This window comes from Zonotrichia albicollis, chromosome 6 (genome assembly GCF_047830755.1).
Source record: "Zonotrichia albicollis isolate bZonAlb1 chromosome 6, bZonAlb1.hap1, whole genome shotgun sequence".
NCBI classification, from domain to species: Eukaryota; Metazoa; Chordata; class Aves; order Passeriformes; family Passerellidae; genus Zonotrichia; species Zonotrichia albicollis.
This window is the reverse complement of record NC_133824.1, coordinates 29,372,326-29,398,464: the sequence shown is the minus strand read 5'-3', so window position 1 is coordinate 29,398,464 and position 26,139 is coordinate 29,372,326. Positions and strand designations below refer to the sequence as shown.

General features: G+C 38.7%; 2 protein-coding genes across 3 annotated transcripts in view; one reads left to right on the top strand and one right to left on the bottom strand.

Moving 5' to 3' along the window:
* The first annotated feature begins 12,307 nt into the window (after positions 1-12,307).
* On the top strand, positions 12,308-18,650 carry LOC102070505 (photoreceptor outer segment membrane glycoprotein 2). The gene is made up of 3 exons (XM_026793973.2): positions 12,308-13,072; positions 16,734-16,980; positions 18,384-18,650. The coding sequence occupies exons 1-3, from the start codon at positions 12,492-12,494 to the stop codon at positions 18,648-18,650; spliced, it is 1,095 nt and encodes a 364-aa protein (XP_026649774.1). The 5' UTR covers positions 12,308-12,491.
* A 4,627-nt stretch (positions 18,651-23,277) lies between these two features.
* The window catches only part of UBR1 (ubiquitin protein ligase E3 component n-recognin 1), a 61,325-nt gene continuing 58,463 nt past the window's right edge, over positions 23,278-26,139 (bottom strand). For both annotated transcript variants that reach the window (XM_005479987.4, XM_014268081.3), the window contains exon 47: positions 23,278-25,886. In XM_005479987.4, coding sequence (XP_005480044.2) covers positions 25,745-25,886 — 142 coding nt within the window. In that variant the 3' untranslated portion in view covers positions 23,278-25,744. The remainder of the gene's footprint in view (positions 25,887-26,139) is intronic.

The following is a 26,139-nucleotide window of genomic DNA, read 5'->3' as shown; positions in this document are numbered from 1 at the left end:
CCCCAGCCCAGCTACCCTGTAAGCAGGGCAGGGCTTTTCCCCAGCCCCTTTCTGCCTGCTGCTGGCCCCTGGCCAGCGTGAGCCCCTGTACTCGGGGCGTGTCACAGCCCGTGTCCCTGGTGCCAGGCCTGAAGCGCTTCAGCGCGTTGAGACCCCTGCAGCCTCCTCTCAGTGCATGGGCAGGTCTGATGCTTTCCTCTCCCGCTCAGCATTAGGAATGGCTCCCTAGAGCAGGTTGGCTGCACAGAACTCACTCCCTCTTCTGGGACTGTCTCCCCATCCCCTGTCTCCCCCTTTCGGGCATAGCAGGTCTGCCACCCCTGGGCTCTGCACAGTGCCAGTTGGAAAGGGCGTTTGTGATGTGTCCTGTGCCTGGGTTCGTACGGCATTTGAAAGGAAGGCTTCCTGCTCTCACAGGCGGTTCCTCACTGCAGGCACGACTCTCGAGGCTTGTGTGGGCACGGAGCAGGTACTCCTCCTTGGGGCCATCATCGCAGAGCAGCCCACAGGACGCATTTGCAGGCCACTGTGCCAGCCCAGTGCCTTAGTCCGCCTGTGGGACCAAGCCCTGCGGGAGGCCTGTGCTGCGGGAAGGAGGAAGTACAGTTTTGCTGTGCTCATAGCAGCTTGTACGAATTGAGTAAACACACCGTATAAGCAGGAAAAAATAAAAGTGCCTTTATTTCCCTACCCCCAGCTGGATAAGTAGATAGTGTGAATAATTTATGCCCATTCTTCATTCATCACTAGGAGATCATCATTAAAAAGTGGGGTTAGGAAACATCTCCTCCTGCTACTTTATGAAAAAGAAGATTTTAGTTCTTGTAGTTTACAAGTGAGTTACCCAGAAGTGGGAGCTGTGAACCAAACCTAGCGGTGAACCCAAAAGGTTGCGAGTTGCTCCATGTCCGTTTCAGGAAGACACTTCTTCATTATCAGAGGGAATTGCCTCAACCAGTGGGCCACCAGTCATAGTGGTGTGGGTAAACACTGCTGATAAGCATTCATTTCTCTATATGTAGCGAAGGCATATGTGTATTATGTGTCGTAACAATTGAAGCAGGTAATAAACAAGTTGATGGAGTGAAGAAATGTTCATTTTGTGAATGGAAATGAACCAATGTTGATGGCAAGAGATGGAGAGAGTTGCTTTTTTTATACACAATAGTAGATCTTTTCCTGGGTTACAAAAAGGAGTTACGGATTTTGCTTACCTTTAAAAGGCACTTACAATTTTTCAGATGGAAAATATTCAACTGGAACTACATATTCTTTCAAATCTGTCATAAAGGCACTGCAAAGGTGACAGTTATTCTAGCATAAGCACCTTTTCTTATGCACTAAACAAATAATTTTTTCACATTCACTCTAAAGTAGGCAGTACTTTTCCTCCCAGGGTAGATAAACACCGTAACCACCTCTTAATTTAAGTAATAAGTTATGCCAAGAAAACTTGCTGCATGCTAGATGCAATGAGGAGCTCATGAGTATTAATCCATTTGTGAAGAGTTCTTTATTATGCCCCAAATAATTGACATGTTGCCTGCGGTGTACAATTCTTCAGGAGAATTTTCTGATTCAATTAAAGAGAATGCAAAGACCTTAAACTTGTTTATCTGGTTTGTCTGTTTACCTGTTCATCGTTTCAGATCCAGGGGACATAGTTTCTCTCATCACTTTGGAAGTTAATTCATTATCTAATACAAATTAATTCATTATCTAATACAATTGACATGCACATTATCATGAGAATCACACCATGTGTACATGTCTTTTTGCACACTGAAAACTCTAAAAGACCAAATAGCCTTTCCTTCATCATCACTTGAAGTATAGTGAGCTGTAAGTTTCCAAATTACCACATGCTCTTTGTAAGCAGACAAAACCTGGATGGTTCAAATAAAAGTCAAGCAGAGAAAAAAATAAACTAAAACTGAGTCTTTTCAAAAGGAAAATCTGTTTCCACTTATGTGAAGGAAGTCCTTAAAGAAAAGATCTAATCTTTTTTAAGTCACTACTCCAGAAATAGACCAAGAAGTTCTTCAAGGCTTTCTGTTCTACTATTTTAGGTTCAGAGATGTTGGTAAGCATAACAGATACCAGCATTTCCTCTGTCAGTGCAAACTTTGCCACACACCAAAAAAAACCCCAAACAACCAAGCCCAGAAAACCACCAGCACATTAAAATCTCTATGTAAATAAGAATATGAAATTGAGCTACTCTAGTTTCTTTTTTTCCTTTTTATTTTGGATAGTACATGTAGTTAAGCTCAGATGCATTGTGTTGATTTCCCTGGAAAAAGTTTCTCTGAGCCAAAACCTGTCCTATGCCCTTGGTTCAGCTCTTACATTGTTAGTTCTAGTTGTCTCTCTCAATGTTAAAGTGTCCCTTTCTGCAGCTGTTGGTCAGCAGTTGTGAACCACAGCAAACAGGCACCTCTCTGTTTGTTCTGGAGGTTTTTAAGTTTCCCAGGTAGTGCAAAATAAATCAGTAAAGCAAACTGTCCTGCTTTCAGATAGGATAGAGTTAATTTTCTTTATAGTAACTGCTACATTGCTGGATTTAGTGAAAGAATGTTGGCAACGAGCCGATGTTTTAGCTGGGTTTGAGTTGTTCTTACTCTAAATCAAGGAGTTTTCAGCTTCTTGTGCTCTGCCAGTGAGGAGGTGCACAAGAATGGAGGGGAACGTGGCCAGGACAGCTGACCCAAACTGTCCAAAGGGATATTTCCTGTCCCAGAACTCCATGCCCAGTACATTAATGGGGTAGGAGTTGGCCATGAGGTATCAGTGGCTGCTGGGGGACAGGCTGGCCATCAGGCACTGGGTGGGGAAAAATTGTAGTGGGAACCTCTTGTTTCTCTTGGGTTTTATTTCTCTCTCCATTACAATTAGTAGTAGTAGTGTCTAATTAATATCTTTCCTATTTTTTTCAATTATTAAATTGTTTGTATCTCAGCCCATGAGGTTTGCCTTTTCTACCCACTTTTTTCCTCGCTGGGAGAGGGGTGGAGGAGTGAATGAGCAGCTGCTGGGATTTAGCTGCTAACCGGGGTTAAATCACAACACAGTGCGTTGTCTTAATTCAGTATCTCACATGGCTGTAGACTGCAAGAAGGAAAGTACTGCACACCAAAACTCTGAAATTAGAGAGCAGGAACATTAATTACAGAAATTACTCCAAATCCCAAAAGGCTTGCCAGACTAAACTTTATGATAACCACATAGTTGCTAGTTGCTATGAAACAAAAAAATTTAATTATGCTGGCATGTGCATGGCCATGAATATGATTTCCTAAGAAGTTTGGCTCTATGAAAAATAATCTCCAGTCATGTAAAGATATTCTTACATCTTAATATGGATATTTTATATTTAATAATTATAAATATTATCCATAATTATTTAAGATTAAATGTAATAAGTGTTAAATCATGTAATGGGGCAAAAAATAGAATTGGTCTGAATTTAAAAAAAATATAGAAACAAGCCAGTAAAGACCAAAGTGACAGCAAAGTATTTATGGGCATGACTAGACATAGCTTTGGCCTTTGTTTGTTTTTTTTTTTTGAACAGAAATGAGAAAATAGTCACATATCAAATGAGGTACCCACTTTTAATATCTTTTTTGTTTGAAGAAATAGATCAGAATTTCCAGGAATGTCTATAGATGGAACACAACTTTCTAATGCTACCAGCTACTAGGCTTCATAAGGTGTAGCAATGTGGAAGAACTTCTGAACTCTACTGTTATTTTCTTAAAATCAACATGTATGGCTGTAGATGACTCATCCTGCAAAGGCCGGACTGATTGCTTTCAAACACTTCCATTGGAACCTCCTTGCCTGGACTCTGGGGTCTTGGTGGTACTTATTTATTTCTGTATGAGTCAGAAGTTCTGAATAATGTTTCTGCTTTGTTGACTACAGAAGAAAAAGCTCCACAAAAATTTTTGGAGAGTCACATATCAGGAAAAAGAAGGGAGAGAAAGAAAGAAAAATGAAAAGGAGGATGTGGATAGCAGGATGATCAGACCTTAGAGATGGAAAATTCAGAGGTTTGGTTAGTCAGTAAGTTAACATATACCATATCCTAGAATTGAAAAACCGTTGAAAACTTTAACTAAAATTAATATATAAATGGAGGCACAAACAATGCTTTCACTGAAGAGTAGAAAGGTAAAAACATTTCATAAGCTCACATTTCTGGCAAAAGTCAAAGAGCAAAGGAACTATCAGCCAAAGATGAAAAAGCTCTTACCAAGTTTTGTAGATGTTTAAACAAGTATCTAGTTAATTGCAAATGACAAATCAAAGACCTTGAGACATTTAGCCCCTTTTCCAACTGTCTCTACAACACTCCTGGCCAGTGTTAATCAACCTGTTGTAAAAGTACTTTGATGAAATCAAGGAGTTTCTCAGGGGCTGTTTTGCTATTCTCACTAAAAGAATTATTTCACCCATTATTCTACTCATATCCTATCACCTAAAGGAATTTATTCCTTTCTTCTGTGCAACTACCTATAAAATTATTTGTACACTATTTTCATCTCTACACTCAGGCACCTGAGTTCCTTCAGTCTTTTTCCATGAATTGTGATTTCTCAGCACAGTGTCAATAAGCATGAAGTCACCATTCAAGGGACAGAGGGATCTGGGAAAAGTTCTAAGAGCAGTGTCTGGGTTCTGCCTTCTGTCTATTTCAGAGCTTCAGAAACGCCCGTGAGTTGCTTTCCCCCCCCCCCCCCCCACACCTTGGTAACTGTTTTTTCTTTCCAAAAGAATCTCCAATTCCCTACAATATGAGTTGTCCCGTCTCGGCTGTTCCAATGGCCTGGAAAGGCTCGGGATGGCCTTGGGGCAGCCCGCGCTCCAAATGACGAAAGGAGTCTTCAGGTTTTTCAGTTCTTCAGAGTTGTTTATTAATTCTTATCTACAATATTTACTCCTGGCCCGACAGAGGTCCGCACAGCAAGCCAGCCATGAGCACACTGACTGCCCTCGGGGCGGTCACTTATCTTTATACCAAAAACTACGTGTAAGATATTTACCTTTTCTCCCCAATACCTTTCACCCTTATTGACAAGTGCACATTCAGTAAGAGCCAATCTCAAAGTGCCACCACCACGACTGAAGATGGATGACAAGAAGAAGAAGGACAGGACACGCCCTAATTCCTCCATCTTGTCTCCTAAAAACCCCCCTGTACCGAAATTCCAAAACCTGTGTTTCACACTATAATCAATCTATTCCTTCACCACTTATCCCCGTGTGATCCTCCCATCCTCATACAGGTGTTACATCCTGTGCAGGATCAAAGCCTAGCCACCAAACACTTCTGGCAACGTTCCAGGACCTCCGAGCCCCCCAAGGGTTGTCTCAGTGCCTCTGCACATCAGGAATGCTGTACTGAGTTCCCACAATGAGTAAGTAATATTGTTCAGTTCAAATGATGTCTGGAGTGTGAAAAACAGAATCAACATCAGGTTTATAGTAAGCTGAGAATAGGTACTGATTAATTTAGGAGGTCTTTTGAGGAGAAATATGACAATGTATGTCTGCCTACTTTGCTAGGAGAAGAAGGGTCAGTTGGTAGTATAGTGCACCAAAGTATTGATGCTATGAGATATGGAATTTAAAAAGGAAAATTTTACCTCATTATATAAAGAGAATTCTGCTGCCAGGCCTCTTAGTATGTGTATAATTCCATTCTGCAAAAAGCTTCCTGATACCTGGCTTGTGAGGATAAGATCCATAGTGAATAAGGTACAAAAGCGAAAAGCAAGATTGCTGCATGGTCTCATTAAGTTGAAAAAATGGATTCTAGTCTTCAGAAAGAAGTTACAGCCAAGATGGAAGCTTTAGGTTACCAGGCAATATAAAATACATGTTCATTTCCAGCTGTACTATAGACTGCTGGTCTGATTTTAAGGTGAATACACTATTCCTGTGCCTTGGTTTTCCATTTGTAATGACTCATTGTGAGTCACGAGTGGATGACTCAGAGATTGTGGACAGTACAGCTCCTATGGATTGAAATCAGAGCCAGCCTGAAAGGTACTGATATGGATTTTCCTGCAATGCACAGGACCCTGAATGACAAGCTGTACACATGCAGTGCAGTTCATGCAGGTCTGCTATAATTTTCTTTTCTGCCTGAGAATGATTTTCAGCAACCTTATTGTTACAACCTTTACACATCTGAAAAATGTAGTACTTAGTTTTCTGATTTGTTTCATCTGTGGTGTTCTTCAGGCAATTAGATGAGCCACAGTTAGAGCATTCACATTTTTTATGGAATGTAGTACAGCGTATCTTCTGGTACAACTGTAGCACAGCGTAGAGCTGTAGTTGTAAAAAAATATAAATTACTTCATTTTCAATAAGCTTTGTGTCATTTTAATGTACAAACTGGGTCCTTTTAAATTATTGACTAGTGCCATTACTTCTTGCCTTTAAATTTCGACATTCGCTCTGCCAACTCTGCAATTCCGTAAGAATTTCAGATGTTGTGACTTAACTTAGGTATCTTTATCTAGTATGACAATCATAATCATCTAAATACCACTATACTTCCTTCCTAAAAGTTCAAAAATGTAATAGAGGATTAAGTTATTAAACAAATAGAAGTAATTGATTATTTGAAGAACATTAATTTCTCAAAGTGTCTACCATGTGGTTCACAACTTTACAAAAGCCAAAAAGAGCAAATTGTTGTTCATGTCCTCTCTCCATTATCACATATCAGTGAGAATCTCCTCCTGAATACGGACTTGCCCCAGCTCAGAAGAAAAGGTTGTTTAGCTCTTACTTCCATCAGACTCATCAAGTGCCTTCAGTTTTAATCTAGTACTCCAAAATCTCATATCATTAGTTGTCATTTACATTAAATACAAGGTGAAATGAAAAGCCATCCAAATACAAAAAAAAAAAAAAATTTTGGAAACAAGATGTAAAGTTAAATGTTGCAACATCCCAACTAGTTATTTCATTAAGCTGATTCATAACACATCTGTCCTTGCCTGGGGACTTATATATGAATGGTACTAAATAGGTAAGTAATTGGGCAAACATTTGTTAAATTTGCCTGTTTTGGATCCACAGCAATCTCCACTGCTAGCAGGAAAGTGAGCAGTGTGATGAAGAAGTGATGGTCTGTGACATGATTAACAATGTGGAAAGTGTGTGATCTCTTTCTATGCCACCAGGTGACAGATGCAATCCCCCATGTACTCCTGCAAGTTACAAAACACTATTATGTGCTCATCCAGGCATCCCAAAGGTCTGCAAGAAAGTGCATCATGGTTAATTATAAACTGCCATGACACAGAACTAATTCTTGAATAATTCAACTTTTGATATTACATTTGCAGCTGAAGCCATTTCCAAATATGAGATGGAACAAAAAATGCAGGTAGCACTGGCCTCTAACTGCATTACAATTGGATTTAAGTAATTTCTTACAATGGGGCGTTCTTGAGTTTCCATTAGCTGTGTGAATGACCTCTAATCTCTAATGCAAACTGAAAGAAAAAAAAAGCTTCTTGCTCTGTATTGTACAAAAAGTCTTCATACAGCAGCACTGCCATCTGCTGCTGCTTTGCTTCTGTGCATGCCAGTGGTGGTTTGTGTTGCAAAGCAGCCGCAGGGAAGGTGCAGCTTGCTGCTAGTAGGTAACTGAGGCAGTAACATTTTCTAACACTCAGGGATAACGCGTTTGTAGTTCTGCAGATGGGTGCAATTGTCCCAAGTGAACTTTTTTTTTAACATAGGAAAGTAGTACAGCCATTTGTCAGGTCTGATATATCACATTCCAGCTGAACAGTAGCTCAAAATGTGTACATTTGTGTGCATGTGCTATACCCAAGGAATACATTATACCTTTGAATATACTTCCGTGGAGTTAATCTGTACACAAACCAACACATTTGAACAGATCTAAAATATTCCCTGTGGTCTGCAGGAGTGCTGCAAACCCAAAGCATGAATGACTCGTGCACAGGATTAATTCAATGCTATCGGGGTGTATTTGATCATATGCAAGCATTTGTGTGGCCCATATGCCGTTGGTCCAACAGGTCCCAGATGTGTCACAGATGCTCTGAATCATTCGGACACAGGCAGGATGCAGCAGGTACTGCCAGAACACCGAGTTACTATCACAGTCCTATCAGGCTACTGGTTCATTGCTTATCATAAGCCAGGAGATGACAGTTTATGCTTCTGAGAATATTTCTACACATTTACAGTGCCTGGTGCAGGGTCTCTTGCAGTTCGTCATGTGCCCACTGAACTCTCTCTGCTGTGCTAAGCTCAAGCCTACAGCTCAAACCTGCTCCTGCTTAGGGATTCAGTTCTGGTACTGACATCACCTCTAACTTGACCAAGCCCTGCTGCACACTCAGCTTGTTGCCACCACTGTTGCCGGTTCAAACCAGCCACGTCTGTCCCACAGACTGCTACATGCTGTGCTCAGAAATGCCAGAGGACATGACACTTCTGCTTTTGTTCTGGTTTGGAACAGAGCTAGGTAAGAGGCTAGGACAGAGGTTTCTACTAGAATGTTCTTGAACCTGGAAAGCTTCCCAAGCCAGAACCTACCGTGAATCATACAGATGATCCAATTGCTCTTGGATACTTGAATTCTTTTCTAGGACAATCACCTTCAATGCACAGAGAACAGAAAATTGCATCCAAAGCAACAAAGTATAGAATGATGGGTAAGGAGCATAATAATGGATATAAATAATAGTTGCATAAGATAGATTTTCCCTTCCCACAGAATCACTAAGTTTCATTATTCTCATTCTTCCGTCCTTTGAAGGCATATTTATTGTTAAAAACAAGTTAAGAGCTATTGAAGACATTGGCAGGTACTGAAAAACAGTTCTGTTGCTTACTAGCCCAAATCTCCAGCAGGGTAAAACGGACAAAGAAAGTCCTATAAACCATTTTGTTGGTGAGATCTCAGTTCACACTCAGTTAATTGGCCTGTTTTGTAGGACTTAATCTGGTGGCATAAGAACCTTGAAATAAATCTCTTACCTACGATTAGAGATGAAGGAGAGATTACCACAGGCAGGAGAGTTGAAGTGGTTTTCTCCATCTTCATTGGTGAGTCAGTGTGAAGACAGAGCAACTACAGAAACATCAGGAAATCAGTATTTCAGCCATTCTCAGGATGTCCAATTCAGGTATTTTCTCCATTGAATTCAACAAGTTACCAGTTTCAAGATCCCATTCAGTCCTCTGAAGCAGGTTAGTGGTTTCTTTTATAATATCACAAATGGCAATGTATGTTTAGTTAAATAGCACATTTTAGCAAAATCAGTAAGATAAGATGTGGCTTGTTTATGACAAAATTGCAAAATTTCTGTGAACAATTTGTATCTAATAGGTAAATATTATTAAAAAATAGCTGTGCTATGTCTTCTTCAATATAGTTAGGGAAATTTGATAGCAAAGGAACAGCTAGGCGACATCTTGGAAGCAAATTGTATGGTGATGGAAGCTGTGTTTAAAGTTAAATCAATTTTAATTAGACAAAGAAAGCTTGAGAACAGTATTGATAGTATGGGAGAGATTTCCACATTTATTTGTCTTCTTTTGTTGAAAGAAGTATTTCTCCCTTTATAGAATAAAATCCAGTTTACTGTCCCATAGCTGGGGAAAGTATGTCTGTGTGTATATAATTCATAACTCTGCAGTGGCTCACATGCACAGGTTTTTAACAACTATGACAGAGGCGTTAGTTCCACTGAAATGCTGGGAGCATTTGTGGCTTTACAGTAACCCACTGCCAACTATGACTTGGAGAAGAACAGGCACATGTTGCAGAGCAAGACTGACATTTTTAGCTCATAATTGCAGTTCAGCTCTTTCAGCTGGAAAAACTTTCTTCATGGTGCTCAAAAAATTATACTGCACAGCTGTGCATGTGTTACAATAGATCTTCCACTGATAAATGTATTCAATACTTTGTTAAACAGGGAAAGAATAATGTTATGATGCATTTATAAAAGTCTTCCTGATGTGAAGAGAGTCTTATTATCAGAAATAAATTCAGTAAACTGTTAGCACAGGTGAAAATCTTAACATAAGTATCCATGTAGAAGGCTGGGAACAAGAAATGGAATAGATCACTTGCTCTTCTGTCCCAGACTCAATGCACTCAGGATTTCATGAGAAGTAGTGTCTCCCAAAGATCAATCCCAAGCATATCAGTGACAGCCAGGGTCAGTCAACAAGTGGCCTTTGAACTACAACCACCAGTCATTCCACCCCTTTATCTGGCACTAGGACTCCATGAAATCACAGATCTTATGCTGCTGGTGTGGGTAGCACTGTAAGATAAATGTCAATATTCTGTGAAATCTGATCCTACAACAATACTAAAAATTCACAAAGGAAGCTAAGAATACCTCATGAGAATTTCTGGAGACAAGGAATTACTAGGAGAATTTTTCTTGCACAGAGGTTTTTAACTTTTTTTAAACATCAGGCATCTGAAAATTGGGGATGGAATAGCTCCATGAGATTGAATGTATCCCTGCTGATGGAACTCAACTTCAGATTTCTTTACAGCTAGAACACGACAAAGTCTCAAATCTGTATCTTCCAAAAGCAACAATGCCTCTGGAGTAGATTAATTTTAAGCAGAGTAGAACTATTTACAACTTTTGTCCAAATGGTAAAACTAAATATGTTTAGCAAGTAGGGTGTTTTCAGTGACACTGTAACTAAATGTGTGCTGAACAATTTTGAGGCATTGTTCAAATATGTGCGTGTGTTTCACAGAAACGAACAGCGAGTGATGCATTCATGTGTGCTGGCCATTGAACATGAGCTGCGTATCAGCAATCAGTAAATTTCACAACAAATTTCTCGCTGTTGTGAGCTCTGAGGCCTGGGCATCAGGGGCAAATAGATCTATTAGCAGCCATCATTTACAGTTATTTAAGGTCAAGTCACAAACTGCTTAACTGGTGAAGCAATCAAAGGTACTGTCTCCAGGCTTAGCAGGCTTATTCAGGCTGTCAGCTGAACTCACAGGGAGGCTTAATTCTGTACCACCAGAGCATGATCCCTTCAAATGAGGTCTGAACAGTACTGGAGAAAAATGGTGTGAAGCAAGTGGTGGAATTTTATGACTATTCTCTGGACATTTCCGTAAGGTCTATCATTTATATGATTATCACAATATGATCACAATAAATATTCAGTCATAATTAATAATCAACCTTAACAATCATTACAATTAGGACCCTGTTTCTGAACTTTAAAATTCAGAAAGCTGCTGGCCTCAACACCTCCAGAAATAGACTGATAAGGAAAAATACTGTGCATTTTGCACACTATTCTCTGTATTGTACAAAAGATACACAGAGCTGAATAGCTTTAAGAGGAATTGGTTTTCTCTGTAAATGCAGGAGTAAATAAATGAAACTTGAATTAATTAGATATCACAGGCCTTAAAATCTTAGCGTATGAAGATATTTAACCATATCCTAATATGAATCACACAACCTATTCCTTGCCTGTACAAACTGAACTGATTCCTTCTGACGTAAACACATGAAGATGCTGGGATTCTGTTACCTTTTCCAACTGCACTCTGCAACAATCTGCTTATCCAATGCTAAGCTTCACTGCAGCTGGGGACCCTCTACTGGGTCAGTGCAGCCCTACTTCTGTCCAGCTCGTCTGCCCCAGGTGTTTTTCATGCTGTTTTTGCTGATACAAATTTTATTCAGTAATAGCATCCACTAACTTAGAGATATATAAGCAGCATGATATTTTCTATTTCCCCAGATTTACAGGATTACATTTTACTGTTTATAAATGCCATTGTATTACTGGAATTAAATTACCGTATAATTATATAATGCTGAGTTTTACAATATAAAATCACTCTAATGAAAGTTGCCAAAGGAACAAGACAAGCAAGATTTCTGGAAAGAAAAAAAGAAGGCTGTATATATGTTTATTCACCTTTTGAACACAAACCTGACCATAACACAGGAATCTAATAATAATAAATACCTGTAATTGTTAAAAAAAGTACAGGCAACAAGTAGAAGGGAAAGATGCTGGGAGTCTTCTGAAGGGAAGAACATAGGGCCAGTTCACTTTTAGATACCAGGTCTGCACAGAAAATTGGTCTTGACAAAAATTCATAGGAATCCAGAGTCTCTGTTCATACTATTCACTTAGTTCTAAGGACCAACTACAGCAATTAAAAATTACTACTTATATTTTGTAACAATGTGAATCACTTAAAAAAAAAAATTTCACGGGGGCACTCCCTTGGCAGGACTCAGAGTGCGTGAGGCTGAACAGGAAGTTCTTTTGTAGGCTCTATAAATACCTGGTCAAACAGACAGTAATCTCTCTCCCTCTTCTTCAGATTTCCACTGCACGCCTTGGATCCATGCTCCTAATCAGCTTATGAGCTTCCCTTGACCTACGCTTCTTGTCCTAATGCGTGTCTGACTATGGCTGTCCTCAAAGTCAAATTCACCAAAACCAAGAGGGACAAATTGGCTCAGATCTTATGGATCCTCAACTGGGTTTCTGTAGTGAGTGGGATCATTCTCTTCAGTCTTGGCCTCTTTCTGAAAATAGAGATCAAGAAGCGCAATGAAGTGATGGCAAAAGGGGACATTAACTCTGTCCCCAACATGCTGATCTCTGTAGGGGTCATAGCATGTATCATCAACTTTCTGGGTGGCAAAATCTGCTATGACTGCTCAGATGCAAACAAGTTCTCTCGCTGGAAACTAGTAATGCTGCCATACATCGTATGTACCTTCTGTTTTACCTTCTGCATCCTGGTGGGTGCTCTCATGTGCTACACCATGAGGAACGAGCTGGAAGAGTCTCTCTATCTGGGACTGAGGGATGCCATTAAGTTCTATAAAGACACAGACATACCTGGGCGATGTTTCTTAAAGAAAACAGTGGATTTGTTACAAATTGGATTCCATTGCTGTGGAAACAATGGCTTTAGAGACTGGTTTGAAATTCAGTGGGTATCTCCTCGGTATCTGAATATGGCTTCCAAGGAAGTTCTGGAGTAAGTATTTATCAGTCATAGCAAAAAAATCTAGAAGGAAAACTCTTTTGGGACTGGAAAGCCCTTTTTTCTGGACCTTTGCATCATAATTTTTAAAAATGTATAATGACCAGGTTACTCACAAAATATGCTAAATACATGCACAATAATCAAAAGCTGCCCTTTGCTAGGCCTTTAGGGATGCTAAACAAAGCAAAGATGTATTTCCTTTTTCAGTGTGGTGAATTAGCTACCTCAAATTTTGAATTTCATTTGTAGTGAGCTGATAACAGTAAGAAAAAAAGGATTGTACTATCAGTACATTGCACAGTCAATTCTAAGCACTGAAAGACCCCTCTTCTTCAAGGTATTAAACTTTGCAATCCCAAGTTCAAATCTGTAGGTTCACATGTGAGAAACTGCCAAACACCACATACACTGCATAAAAAGCAAAAATCCCCCATTTCTTTCTGCTGGTGGTGCTTCACATGATGTAGCAACTGTGAAATTATATGCACAAAAAGAAGAGTGGTAATACTTACAGAAAAGGTAAAAATTTAAAACTTACAAAAGTAAACAATCCAGTCTGTAATAATTCTTCTAAAGCTGAAAAAGGTCTTCACTGACAAGAGAGTAGTAGCTTCGTATTCCCAGGAAAGACAAATGGAAAGAGCTTGACTGGCATTTGTAAATGCTACATTTTGTTGAACTCAAAAATCAGTGACAATTTAAATCCAGAGAAAGGGAGGCCAAAGGTCTTAATTTTACAGAATTTGCAATTTGAAACTGCCAGCATAAGTAAAGCATATATAGAGAGCTGCAAATATACCAGAGGGCAGGACCTAGGAGAATAGAAACAAGAGGGCATCAGCTTACAGAAGACACTTGTCTGTGGAAATAAAGCAATACAGGCATTCTCAAGAGAGAGAAGTTAGAAAGTGTCACGCAGCACAGACTGACCAGAGCTGTTTCAAGTCTTGGGTCTATGCTGAAAAGTGACATGACAACAAAGACCATCCCTGGGAATTTAGGAGTAGTAGCTTAGTGTGAGGTCAAAAGTAAAATATACTTCCTTTTATTTCTGTGAGAGAGGCAGAAACAGTAATGTTTTACCCAGGGTTTTAATTAAGTTGTGTTTTATTCTGCAGGCTCCTCTGTGCTCTGCCATTGTTTTGAGAATACACTGTCAGTTAGGTTTTGCCCCATGTAGGCAGAAGGTGGCAGTGAAATGTGTGTGAGGAAAGTAATTTGTAAATGTCTTTTGCTGTGGATAGATTGCTTAATTTTATCTTGACTGGCAGAATCCAAGTTGGTACTGTATAACAAAACTATACCATGACTTCCAAAAATCTACTAGTGAAACATTTGATATGAAATACTTGGAAGCAAAGCCCAGCTGGTAATGTTCTGAAAGGATGGAGAAGGAACCAAGTCTTTCTTGGTTTCAACTTGTACTCTGTGTCAGGAGTTTGTAGATCAAGAGGCAAAGCAGGTGAGATCTGACATACTGTGAACTCACATGTAAGCTTTGCAAAACTGAACTTTTCACCTTCCTGCAAAACCCTCTTCTACAGATCTCTTGCCAACACCACAATTTAACAAGGCATGGAAACAGTCAGCGGGAATGGTAGGAACATGAGCTTACAGCAGTACAATGCTACCATTGCTTTGGTTGGGTAAAAACCATCTTTGCTCAAAAGCAAAGATTTGCTTTACAATACCATAACTGCTTTGAATTGCAACAGCAAATAGCAGTGAGCATGTACCTCCACCAATTCTTTTACTGAAGTCTTCCCTTCTAACTGTCCCATGACACAAATGAAATATTTTAATTTGCCACTAGCAGAGGAAACACAGTGGCAGGAGGATATAACCCAAGTCTGAAGACTGCTACTGTTGGCAGTAGAAAGGACTCCTCTTTATACCACTCCCAGAACAAAAGAAAGTGTTTTAATTGATGCTTGAAATCAAAAGAGTTTAAGAGATTGTATTTCAACCATCTTAAATGCTGTACTATATTGGGGTCATTAAATATATATAATACCTTGAATCATGGAGGGCCTTTTGCCATCCCAGGTAAGATCTTCCCTTTCACAATGTGCCAGTCTTTCTCTCCTCTGTGAACTTTCTCTTCTCTTCCCACATTGGAGCCCTCTGGTTTGTGCCTCTCTGGCTCCCTTCCCTTCCAGTGCTTGGTTTTGCCTATGTCCACAACATGGTTCACACACTTCAGTCAGGGATATGGTGGCAACAAAATGAAAAGCTTAGACTTGAAAATAGAGAAAAATTCATGCCTATGCCACTCCTTACTGGAGCAGGAAATGGCAGGTGAACTTCCTGGTTTACCTGGAAACAACTTTGAGGAAAATGTTTTAGAGAGAATTTTAAGTAAAACAAAAAAAACCCACTACAACCCAAATTAGAGGAAGAAAAGAAGAAGAAACAAAAAGGGAGGTTGTATTTAGTGGGCTCACAACAATAAAACAAAAGCAATTTTTCTGCCATCATAGCACTGACACAAATACTGAGCTTCCTAGCAACTTGTGTTTCATTTGAATGTCCCAAATTCCAGGTCAACACTGGACCACAGTGTTTCTGCTCTGTTTACCTAATGAGCTTCTTTTAATGATTTCCTTCCCTCTCATTTAGATCAGCTGTACTGGAACAGAAAAATATTATTTGCAAACATTAATAAATGAGTAAGTTTTGGAAAATACTAGAAAATTTACTGTTGACAAATAGTGAATGCTGTATATATAAGAGGAATTATCTATCCTGTATTCCGGTCCCCTTACAAAGGGTAAATGGCCTGGACTTGATAAACCAGAACATGGTTTTCACCCATAGGGCTGTCTCAGGAAATCAGCCTTTTCCACCAAGCATAAGAATAGATACATGCTTAGAGGCTGCTTCCCCAAGGTGTGGGTGTGTCTCTCAGCACCTTAGATACTGTCCAGTTTCTGGAAAATCTCTTTCTCGGAAGAAAACAGATGCCAAAGATTCATTTATCTTCCAGAAAATCTTGGTTAATTTGAGACTGTGTTCTCTGCCCATCCTATGATTTTTTTTCCTGTTCCCCTTTATCTTTCCTCTTTCACCACTTGTTTTCCACCTGATCTTATAGAGGAGGGAAATGAGTATTTTTAGCAACAAATACATTTCTTAAAGTTACAGAAAGTGAAGTTACAAGAAGTAGAATTTTCCTTGTGAATTAGTCTCAAAACCTGTGCTGGACCAGCCCTTGCAATGGGTACAGTGGCAAAAGGCCAGCAGATGATTTCCAGTGCTTCCTGTGGCATACAAAGTTGTTCTTGTATTAGGATCCCTTGTATTAGGATCCTCCCATGGAATGATTATGCTGAAAAATTAATCCAGAAGTAGTGAAATACAGGATTTCCAGGGATATAACTTCCATTAGAATTCCACCAAGATAAACAAGTCCAAAAATTGTCTTTAGTATTCAGCACAAAGATACCTAAAAAGGTAACATCTCCTACACCACACTTAAATCCAATATTCAGTGTTCCTGCAGTAAACAACTTTTCCAGTTGAAAGTATATCCTCATTTTCCTTTTGTTATGTTGGAGAGGCCTACATTGCAAGAGTTGTGTTATTCTAAAATCACAGGCACTGCCTGCTGCTGCCACCAGGTTTGTAATGCCCAGACTTCGTCCTGTTGCAGCCGCCTGAAGAGCAACGTTGACGGGAAGTTCTTGGTGGATGGAGTCCCCTTCAGCTGCTGCAATCCCAGCTCACCACGGCCCTGCATCCAGTACCAGCTGACAAACAACAGCGCTCACTACAACTACGATTTCCTCACAGAGGAGCTCAATATCTGGATGAAGGGGTGCAGACAGGCCCTGCTGGATTACTACACTGGTATTATGAGATCCATTGGCATTGCAGCATTGCTTATTTGGTTGTTTGAGGTAAGTCTCATAAAAATGGTCTTTATCGGATTAATAAGTCTTCTGTCTCTCCAGCATGAAAAACAATGACAGTGTAACACATGAGAAGTGCCTCAGCATCCAGTATAAAGGCCACAAGCGCTTCAGGAATGTTGAAGGATTTCTTTTAGCAAAGACAACTTTTCCAAAGTCCACAGAGTAGAAGGAAATCTTGTTGAGGACAAGAACTATCAGAAACCATGTATATAATTTATAAAGCTTTTTCAATAGAATATAGCATAATCCCTTCCCTGATGCATTTATGGGATCAGATACAGGATGATAAATGCAGTGACACAACTTCAAGGAAATTTGGTGAGAAGGTCTGAGTGCTGTTTTAAGAAATATATAAAACATGAGTAGGTCTTTGGCTCAATGCACTAATTTTGTTTATAATTAAAATTGAGCATTTTATTAATATCTCAAAGCCTCCTTTTCATATTACATAGTTTCACCATATAGACAGTACTTGCAGTCGTGGCATATCATCCTTTTAGAAGTAGACTGGGCTGCTGGTTATGCAATCAAAATAAGCACATCGCAGGCAAGCTACACACCTGCAAAGCTGCAGTGTTCCTGCTGACGTCTGTAAGGAAGAGCTCTCTGGATGTTGTCATCTGCGAGTACAGGACTCCCCAATGGCACAGGCTCCAATACAGTTTTCTTACCTTTTTAGCATGTTTTAGTTTTCTGACTATTGCTCTATTTATTACATAAATATTAACATTGTAATTTAAGTAGCTCACAACAGTCCTCAGGCAGTTCTAGGAGGGGTTGTGGTGGCAGAAATAACCTGAAGCATGTGAAAAGCTGTGAGACAGCTCTCTGTGTTCCCTTAAATATTGACAAGCTGATCCTGATTCCAACAGAACAATGAAAGTGGAACTTTTTCCTAAGCTTAGACTTCAGCCTCTGCCATCATTCTTAATTTTCATGCCTTGGCATGCTTGACACATATGGCTTACAAGGGAATGATTAAACCTCCTCGGAAGAAATATTGATTTAATCAATGTCAGTGGAAAAAAAAAATCCACTGAAATTAACATACTACAGTTTTTTCTTTCCTAGTGACTGATGGATCCATTAGTTGATCATCCATTTGACATCAGTTAGTTGCAGTCTCTGAGGCCACAAGGTTCACGAGTAATTCTAGGTATTTATATGCAAGGAGGATTGCTACCTGAAGAATGAAGAGAGAATCAATCCATCTCTCCCTGCTATCTTTCTTTTAAAATGTAATTAACTGGAAAAGTGGTTAGACATATTGTTAGGATAAAGTCTGTCTGCTTTACACAGTTAGGAGGCCTGTAAACACACCAGTCAGAAAACTGAGCGATAGCACAGGCTGCAATTTCAGCTGTTTAACCATGAACTGTTTCTTACAGCTCTCTGTACTCATTGGTGTCCGGTACCTGCAGACAGCCATGAAGAATGTCCTCCTGCTAGGAGATCTGGAGGGTGAATCAGATGGTTGGTTACTAGAAAACAGTTTTGTGGAAACTGCCAAATACAACATCAGCATCATTAAGAATCTCGGCAAAGCCAACCAGATCTCCACTGTCTCAGGCATGAACGACCCCAACATTAATGTTCAAAACACAGACTGTGACAAAACTAATATTACAACAAAATCTATCCCTGCAGCTAGGTAGGCAAATCTTCCAAGAAATGACATCACAAGTGTAGCTTTGCTCTATTACAGTCCTACAGGCACCAGATTTTATCTGGTGGGGGAAAAAAAGTAGAAAAACTAGTAAATTGAACAAACCAGACTGGTGACAGCTCCAAAAATGCTGATACTTCGTTGGATGGATGTGTTTTTACTTGTAAAATTCCTGATTCTCAACACTGCAAGAAATTTCTGGAATCTCCCCCACTTTCTCTACTTTACTTAGAGACTTCTATCATGGTCTGAATGCATCACAGTAATCATTATGCACAAGCAAATATTTCAGACAAGGTGAGTACACGTACAAACATACAGATTAGTTGACTAGGAACCAAAGATGTCATTACACCTATAAAATCTCAGGAGCAGGGAAATCATAAAAGAAATTATTACACTGGATAAAAAGCTTATTTATAAAAAAGAAGACAAAACCTGAAGTGAAGATTCTGCTGGTGCAAGTTAGTAAAGGGGAAATTTTAACAAAAATATACATATATGACAGCCTACAAGAATCCACCATGTACATGAAATTCAGGTGAAGTCAATAAAAGTTACCACAAAAGTATTTCACTTGTTTTTCCCAAAATGTCTGAAGTACCTTTTCACTTTCCCCTCCAACAGTTTAGAGAATGCTAGTTGCCCCACTTCCCTGAAAGTCAGAGTACAACTGAGAGGAGTTCTCTGCTTAAGAAAACTGCTGGCTTGTGCAGGGGTATTTGAACTTCCAATTAGCATGTGATAGCACAAGTTTAAAAACAAGTAGATACTTTCTACGAAACAAACGCTGATGATCCTAGATGCTTGAAAGCTCCTAGTTTCAAAAGTACTTAGCACACTGATCCAGGGGTGGGAAAGTAAGAGGTTTGTAATCAATGAAGGCAGACAGACTGACAGCTTGCACATCATGCCCCTGCTACAGTCCCCAGGAGCTCTGTCAATGCATGGAGTGAAAGGCTTCAATGCACAAAACACCTGAAGTTATAGGATGCCCTAGGACTGTAACTGATCATTAAGAGTCAGCAGGAGAAAAGTACCAAGAAAAAACAGAGGTGGAAAGACCAAATGAAATATTTTACACGTTACTGCTGTGAGTGCATTCTTTAGATAATCAAGTAAACAAAATTTTATCACTGAAATATTTTAAATAAAACCATTCCTGCTTTTGAAACTGTGCAAAATAACAGTAAAAATTTCTCTACCTAAATACTGTTGTATCCCATGAGAAAAAGCAAAAATTATACTATAAGGATATATTGTAAATAAATTGTGCAATGCAATAATCTGTAGTGTAATTCCAGGAGTCTATGTGCATGACCATAATTTCAACTGTAACTCCTTCACTGCCTAACATGATAGGCCTACACTTAAGTATGTTAAAACACCTTCAAAGAACTAGATTTATAAACTGAGACTTCTTTCTACAAGAACTGCTAATTGTCCCCTTTGCACTGCACTTACCTGTATGCCTACTTCTTGTCTTCATTGCAATCACTTTGCCCAGTGGGTGATTAAAACTTAACTGGTGTGTAATTCCTTCAGCCATTTCTGGAAGCCAGAAGTACTTACCAGCAGCTCTATAATTAGCTGATGATACAGACTGGAAAAAATGAATGCAGAAAGTTGTGGTTCCTTGAGGGATCAGGGAAAAGACACTCCTTGTATTGCTAACTAATCAGATTTTGCATGTTTTTCTTTAAATGCAGTGTAATTTTTTTTCAGATAAGTATGCCAAGTGTTATCTGTGTCAGTCAATAGCAGTCACTTCCTCAAGACAATTTTATTCTGTTTTTGGTACAACACTCCTAGACCTCAATAACTAAAGCTTGTAGAATTATAAGAACCGTAAGCTTACTCATTTGATAGCTTTCTAGTTAATGGGCTCGTCAAGAGTCTGCTCTGAAAAAACAGATTTGGAAGGAAGAGTGAACTGATGAGCCAGCCTCAGCATCTCTGTCAAGACAAAAAAATGCCATCCAGCAGCAGCTGTAACACACTACCACAAAGAGCAGAGGTGCAAGTATCCAGCTATACAATCTTCTCTGGCCCCCACACAGATAATTTACTTGCATATGAACAAAACACATTTTACCGTAAAAGATTCAGCAGCATTTAACACATTAAACTTTGTCTCTCAGCTAAACTGCAGCAGTGGAATGTGACTGGTTTTGAAATTAGCTGACTTTCAGCATACATCTCACAGGCAACAGTCCTTGTCTGACCTATTACCAGTAATCACTAAGTCATTAGACTGCTAATTCCTATCCTGTCTAGGCATTCAGAGTCTCCACCGATGGGGATACATTACAAAAAGATAAAAGCTCACTTCACAGTATCAGGATAAAATTTACTTTTGTTAATAAATGCTTTTTTCTTTGCTTTGTATTTACTGATTTCCTCAGAACATGGAAGTGCTACACCCTACATATCCCAGCTTCCTTTATAGCACCTGTCATGACCGTTTAGGTTTCCTGTAGTATTTAACACCAGAGGCACTGGATCAAGGAAACAAACTCAGGCAGCAGCACAGACTCCATCTTTAACTCTCCGTAATTCATAAAGACAGAGATGGCATTAGTGAGCCAAGCCTTTAAGCCAGGGCATCTGCTCAGATACAGAAATAAATACGATTCAGGGGACACTTGTTATCCTATTTGTTACTAATGCCTAATCCAGCCAAAATTTATAACAATACAGAAAATTCCAGAGTAAGGAACTTACCTATGCATAAAACTGTCTTCTTTATCAAGTTATTAATTTAAAAATTAAAATAAACAATGTAATGTTCAGTTTCTGATGAAGGCACAATGAGAGTTTCTTTAGAAACTGCATGTACTATGCTCTTCCTTAAAAGCTTGCACATTGCCACTGAAAACACTTGCTCTATGTTGATCACAGAGAAAAAATAGTAAGAAATATAAACATGCAACACATCTAGGATTTTGTTAAAATGAACACAGTTCAAGCAGGAACTTGAATTAACTAGTTCAAGCAGATCTTCATCACCTTGGGATGAACATCTCAATTCTTGTACCCAAAGAGGCCAATATTAAATTTCAGGCACAATTAAGGAGGAGATAAAGTTCTGCAATCTTCTGAGAAAGGCTAACAACACATCTTCACAAATACGGCAAGGACTTGAAATGATCATGAAACCACAGTCCCCAATTTGTGCTTCACAACATTTTGCTGCAGCTTATTCACTCAAGCAGAAAGCCTAGAAATCTAAAATTAAGTCTGATGGACTCTAAGTTGTTTGACAACCTGTACTTATACAGAACAAACTATACTCCTTTTTGACACTGATCTCATGAACAGCAAAAACAAAAGTCAGGTCCCATTTCAATGTCTCATGTTTAACTCTGTACCTGGTCTCTTACTCATGGTTACACAAAACCACATACATATCACCTCTTGGAATTTCAGCTTGCTCTCCTTCAATGCAAATTTCCTTTACATAACTTCACTTTCGTGAATGATTTTGACTGTACTGAAACCAACTTCAGAGAAATGTAGCTAGGATTAGAAACAACTAGATTTGAGACACATGTAAGGAAGTGGATTTTCATTATTAGCCATTTTTTCTTGTGTGAACTTTCCAATTTAGCCTACCTGGAAAACACTGATAAAAACAAAGAGAAGAGATTGTGCCACAGAAATTAAACTACTTCTATTTTTGATAAAATCTTTGAACACCTTGTCAAGTAATAGGTTAGAAGAATCTAAGTAACAGCATAGAGGCTGTATTATGAATCCGAATAGTTTACATTGGAAATTATTCAAGGTTGTTGTCTAGAAAATAAGTGGATTTCAACCATAATGCAGAGCATATAATAGCGAAAATACTCCTCTACATAACTTTGTACATTGAGATTTTTATTACACAAGAAATACTGCTGTGTCTTTTCTTTTTTCCCTTAATTAACAGGATTCCTCTTCTAATTTTCTTCAGAAAATTTTTGTTAGTAGATTTCAACCTATCTACCTCTACCTTTCACCTTTTCAGGAAATCAGTTCCTAAAAACCATTTACTGAGAATAAGCATAAAGAGCAACATCATTAACACCCAAATGGTGCCCAAAGCTTGAACAAAGCAGTGAGAACATGATGACAACCAGCAGCCTGTAACTTTAAGAGCAAGAAGTACTGGCCATATCTATGTAAAAGATGTCCTGACTGCTTGCTTAGGTCTATAATAAGTCACTTTTTTTTTTGCAGTATGTATCAGGCAGCACATGAGACCAGCACCATAAAGTTTCCCTTTCTAGAGAGTGAGTATCTGCCAAACAGTACAGCCAGTTCTTCAAGAAGATACAAAACCAGATGCACTCAACTAGATCAGTTTCAGGGCATATAACTATTCAATTCTTTTAACTTCTTTTAAAAATTTATGTAGACAGTGTAGGAATTTGCATCTGTAAAATACCAGGACAGGTTTCACGTGGAGCGTATCTTTACATAAGAAAAGGCATCCTACCATTCCTTACAGTAAGACCAAGATACAGCCTACATGGATAACTGACAGTTTACCAACCATTTTCCAGCTCTTCTCCTTTCCCACCACTATAACACACTTGGTAAAATGAACTGTGCGGTGCCAAATAAAAACTGAATAATCTACAAGAAGTTACTTTATTTCCTTTTTTTTTTTTAAATATACATATACAAGATATTTTATTTCAAAAGCACAAGAACATTATACAAGTTTCAAATTTACATTTTTGCAATTTAAGATACCAGTATGTGCATTATCAAATAACTTCTGTCAGCTTGGATGGAACAGAAATAAGTGGCATAAGCATCTTGCAGTCACTAAATACAGATTATACTCACAGTGAACAAAACTGCATAGTAATTTATGAAATGAAAGATGACCATGCTAGTCAGTGAACTATAGGGGAGCCCATTTGCTAAATTAGTATGTGCAAATGTAGACTCAACTTTCCTCTCCCACTTCTTTAGGTACAAAGAGATTTCCAGAGCTTTAAAGAAGTTCACTTGCTCTTACCAGCTCCTGTCCTTGTATACTACAGTTCAGACAGAAAACAAAATAAAGTGATCTCACTGTATACTGGATAATGGAAATTTTGTATCAGTGAAGTGCAAGATAACTGAAAGGTCTTGATAACTGAATATGTAAATATCAGAGGGAAACAGTAAGAGAATACAGGTTTGGTACCAATGAGGCATTTGCCAGTCTTAATTCAATATTTTTGTTTGTAAGCAGTGTTTTGATGATATAAAAATCACCAGCGCATGCAAGTTTTCATGACAACTGTTCTAAACTCAGCATGTGTTTCAAACATGTTTTAGAGAAGACTAACAGCATTAACATCTGTCTTCTAAGAGTTTAATATTCAGGTTTAAAATCTGACAGAATCAAAATAAGGAGAATGGTCTTAATTTCAAGAAAGAGAATACCTGGAAAATATATCAAAGCCAACTTTTTATATCACTGGGCAAGGATTACAGCAGAAGTTTTTAAAAAGTATTTGAAACCAGAACAATGTTTGAGATCATTGGTATTCCATATTTAGATTCATTTTGGTGCTGTGCAGTGCACTCATACATACATACTCAAAAAACATTTTTAAAAAACCCAGAAGAATGGTATTTAAATCTAAATCATTAATTGTGATTCTACTATCTCTCACGTAATTGTGGGAAAAGAAAACAAAACAAAAAAGAAATCACACAAAAACATTCAGACATTAATTTGAAAAAGTCCCCTTGAAAGCCTGATTTAAATGGCACCAAAGAATCTACAAATAGCAAAGGGGCAGGGAAATGAAGGATAGTGACAACTTCAAACTTTCTCGGGAGATGCCATTTCCATGTGAAAGAGTTTTTATCCATCACATTACAAATTCTCTCATTTATATTACGGCTGAAATTCAGAAAACAGAACAACAAACATTTAGAACTGAAGCACAATCACGTATCATTGAGAGAGAGTTCAATCACAATGTGCTATTAACTACTGAAGGGCAAAGAGACAGATTTAGCCACCTTTTCTTCCCTTTTCTGCTCTACCTGGCACTGAACCACTGAACATGGCCTCCCAAAACACACAATTTCATTTATGCAGACTCCAAAACATGCTCAAACAACAGCGACAGAGGATAACGAGCAGAAAATCCCTTAGATAAGGGCAAACTTATTTCTGATTCTAAAACTTGCTGGTTTTGGGCCTTGATTTAAGTCCAGAGGCAGCTTTGAAGGCTGTTTCCTTCACGGAGGTCTCTGGCTCGGTACCTTACAGAGCTACACTGCAACTACATACCTGCAGTATTTTCTCTTTCGATTCTTGGGGAAGGCCTCAGGAGATAAACTGTAAAAGAAGTAAAACTAACCACAACACCTCTTATGATATACACTAATGGAGGATAATTTCATTAGATAAAGTGCAGTTCTGGCAATGCAAAAAGCACAGACTTAATTTTTTGATGCAACAAGCAAGATGGTAATTCCTCCATGCACTTTCTATTCCACACTTCTCATTTAAAGAATTCATCAATGAAAATTCTTCATTAAATCCCAAGGTATATCTGAATACAAGCTTTTTCTGTAAAATTTATTTTTTATTTTACCTGTTGCTGCAGGTGACTAAAGACCTTGCACCACTTCCACTCCAATATGATCTCAATCTATTTAAAGCTTCACTAAGCTTGGGAAAAGAACCCAAGAAGAAAGTAAAGGAGGCTTTTTCTTGGCAACACCATTTACATATGTTCTCAAGTCACGGAAGAGACAAGTGTGGTGTGTGCACTGAAAAACAGCATTTGGGAACTGTCCTCATGAAAACACATAAAATAATCTGAACTTCTGAAAAAAATGGAAATATTTCTGGTTCAGTAATAATTACAGAATGTGATTTTCCTTTTTTTTGGAAAGGAAAAAAGAGGAAAATATGTGATACGAGTTTCTGTTCCAATGCATCAGTGATACATCCAACCTAGAGAATCCATCAATTAATTGTCTGAACTACAGAAACCACTTGAGTAGATTTTTTTACTGCCACCTTCCTTTCCTTTTCCAAAGCATTGCCACAGGTCAGAGTTTTCCCTAAAATCAAGAGACTCAGAGCAGCTGCCAGTTGAATCCAAAGAAGATCTGATTTGTTTCTTGGCTCCTGGCAATCTCCTCTATGATGCAGTGCTGCTGCCACAGCAGGTGGAGCTTCCGGTAACGCTCCTGACATAAGTGCAGGGGATTTCCTCTTCTTCAGAGGACAAGAGAACAACCAGTTAGCAAATCAGAATAGCAACTGACAAACTGTCCAATTAATAGGCTAACATTAACTCTAGACTAATAAAATACTAATTAAATTCCAAACAAGTCTACTGGAAGTGCAAAAATATCTCTACTTGTGACAAGCAATGACTGCCATTTCTGTGATGATATTTCAGCAATGGCAGTTCTCATATGTTTCTGATGAAATGCATACAAAGCATTCTTGAGACAAGTAAGAAAGT

Excerpts from the sequence above, each read along its gene's own strand:
- LOC102070505 (XM_026793973.2), top strand. The coding sequence starts at position 12,492 with ATGGCTGTCCTCAAAGTCAAATTCACCAAAACCAAGAGGGACAAATTG. Across the intron at positions 13,073-16,733 it reads GCTTCCAAGGAAGTTCTGGA|CCGCCTGAAGAGCAACGTTG; the intron begins GTAAGTATTTAT and ends GTCCTGTTGCAG. Across the intron at positions 16,981-18,383 it reads TGCTTATTTGGTTGTTTGAG|CTCTCTGTACTCATTGGTGT; the intron begins GTAAGTCTCATA and ends TGTTTCTTACAG.